General features: G+C 55.7%; 1 protein-coding gene across 1 annotated transcript; it reads left to right on the plus strand.

Moving 5' to 3' along the window:
- Window positions 1–768: 768 nt before the first annotated feature.
- Window positions 769–1099, plus strand: VTJ04DRAFT_2311 (uncharacterized protein; the record flags this gene model as incomplete). The annotated part of the gene is made up of 2 exons (XM_069360087.1): window positions 769–983; window positions 1039–1099. The coding sequence occupies 2 exons, from the start codon at window positions 769–771 to the stop codon at window positions 1097–1099; spliced, it is 276 nt and encodes a 91-aa protein (XP_069220832.1).
- Window positions 1100–2838: the final 1739 nt, after the last annotated feature.

A 2838-nucleotide genomic window follows, 5' to 3' on the forward strand; every position in this document is an offset into this window, starting at 1 on the left:
CGGGGGCCTCCCGACGATCGTTTGCTGCCGCCCGTCCGTCCGCCGGCGCGAGTCGCCCGCGGCTCGGGAGGGGTTGAAATGCTGCGGCTGCTGCTGGTTTGCGGAGGTGTGTATGCCTATCCATATGTACATATATAGTACTCCATACTATTATTGCCCATCGTTGCCGTAGATGCTTCGTCATCTTTCCCGGCGAACTTGATGGCAGCCGCACGGTACTCCGTACGGCAGGTCGGGACCTCCCGCACGCCTCCTACCCAGGTCAGATAATACGTATGATTCATCGACAGCGTAGTAATGGTCAGACGGCGTTTTAGCCACCCGCGGTGGTTAATTCATCTACTACTATTTCGATCGGGTGCCGAGAACGTGGAGGGGTGGCTTCCATCCTGCACGTCGCCAAAAATCGACTTGAGATCGCGAATTCCCATTCATCCGCAACCTAGGTGTGGTTCGGCTGGCAGGGTGGGTGATCTTCGAGCCGAGTGACGGCCCAAGCCGATCGAGCTGCGCTGCGGGCAACGTCCTTGCATCCACCTCCCCGGCAGCAGCAGCACAACCTCCAAACGCCTCCCTTCCCTCCCCCTGTTCCTGCTGGCTAGGAGCAGCCACAGCTACAGCATGGGACGAACAGGCCACCACCACTGTGGTCAGCAGCCGCCTGACCTGGCCGTTTTCTTTGCTGACCAAGCGTCACCAGGTCGGGTCCCCTCCAAACCTTGTTTCATCAACAGGGAGTTGTCCTCCTCTTGCGAAGTATGTTTACACATGGCCGCCCACCTAGCGACCAGACCACCCTACCTGAACGCAGAAGACCTGCGTAACGCGGAGAAAAGCGGGCTCTTGCAGCGCGACCCCACCGCGTTTGCTGTTCACGAGGACAGCGACAGCCACAGCAATGGGGTCTTTGTCTACTTCCTCCTGCTGTTGCTACTATGGCTGCTGCTCGAGCCGAGAGGCAAGCGGAGCGGGGAAAGGCGTGCGTGCGTGCGTGCGTGCGTCGCCCTCCCGTCCGTCCGCCCGCGTTCCCGCCGGCAGCGGCGGCGCCTCCGCCGCCATGATCGAGATACACTGCTACTATACGGAAGATCAAGATTAGGAACCCGAGATAAGGGCTGCAGCGGAAACAGATGTTGCCCCCAAATCACGCACGCACGTCACGATGGGAGGAATCTTGTGGGGTGGATGGAAAGGAGGGGTTAAATCGCCGCGAGGCGTTCGCAAAACCTTGCCTGCGGGCCAAACAAACATTGAAGTATGTACATACTGTACGGATAGAGGAGGGTTGCAGTGGGAGTTGTCATCGGCTTCAAAACCCCGCTTCATACAGCATCGCCAAGCTGCGTACAGAGTGTACTATAATCGTTATGACTCTCTCACGCTGCCTTTCTACCATTTTCCAAAGCAGCAGGAGATAATATCTCACGCATTGCATAACTAGGTAAATATCTCGACAACTCCCGATGACAACAACAATGTGTCACCGAATCTTGAGAGCTTAATCAAGCAACAACGATGGACGAGACCGGCTATCGAGGCCGAGAACCATGGACATCTCGGCCCGGATGGTCCCCTCTCTTGTACTACTTTGTAGAACCGGCTTTGCGAGCCACACAGCCGACCATGTTGTGTAAGGCCGGAGGGTGGTTCGAGTTGAGTTGTTTGGCTCGATGCCTCGCGTTCATCGTCCAGGGATATTTGGTGTTGTGAGCATTGCAGCCGGGTACATGCCTTCATTCGAGGCGGTCTCCCCGGGTGCACAACAGCTCTCCCTTGACAAGACATACGAAGCTGGTCTCCATCTAGACCACGCCAGACGGTCGAGGCTGGAGGCAGCCGATACTGGATATAGGAGGATAGTTATGCTTGTACATACGGCATCATGCTTAGACAAGTAGGGAGCGAAACGGAGTTGCCGCGCAGCAATGTATCTACGCAATGCCCAGAGCGAGACTGTCGCACGGGATAATACAGGTTTTTTTTTTTTTAAAAAAAAGGGGGGGGGGGGGGCGAAGATGGGATGGATTCCCTGCCCGGTTGCGCGATGCTGCGGCGTCCCGTTGCTGGCACGGTCCAGGTGACCAAGGACCTAACCCTACGTACCATACAAAAACAGTGGAGGTAGAGGTCGTCTAACCTTCAGAGCAGCTACCTCACGAACAACTCGACTACCTGAGGAGCTAGCCAGGACGCGCTGATGAGTTAGGCATTGGGCAGCGTCATCGAACTGGCGCATCGGGTCCGGTTCACTCCGCCGAGTCAGTGGCGTTCGTCAACAATCAACCTGGAAGGCCCCCCTGGCACAGCGCCAAAGAGCCCCTAATTCAAGAATTGACCAGAACCCGGTATTAGTTCTCGACCTTTTCTGGATTGCCTCGTCATTTTCAGCCGCATCACAGACCTTGGAATTGAGTAGGCCTCCAGATGGCCTCGACAATTCGACCGCACGTACAGACATACAACAGCTTGCCTCGAAGCAAGGGCTTTTTTTTCTCTGTTTTCTGAGATATGACTCTTGCTCTTGTGGGACCAGTCAGCCGTCGGGACAGTGGCACAACCACAGGGATGGCCTTGGGGTGGACGATGCGAGTCCACCAACCCCAAAGTGACTATTTTACCTCTGGTAAGTGGACTAATGTTAAAGTACAGTACTTAAAAGCCAATCGACCCGCCGCCACCGATGACTGCGGTGTCAGCCATGACCTACCAGTGAAATGACCCTGAACTCAACACGTGGGACAAACACACACAGATGGACAGACAGGATTCCGCACCGCGGAATGCCGTGTTCTTGTGCGACGAGGAACAGGCATGGATCAAGGCTTATTACTCAGGTGT

This window comes from Mycothermus thermophilus (assembly GCF_041956435.1).
Source record: "Mycothermus thermophilus strain CBS 625.91 unplaced genomic scaffold VTJ04scaffold_2, whole genome shotgun sequence".
Lineage (NCBI taxonomy): Eukaryota > Fungi > Ascomycota > Sordariomycetes > Sordariales > Chaetomiaceae > Mycothermus > Mycothermus thermophilus.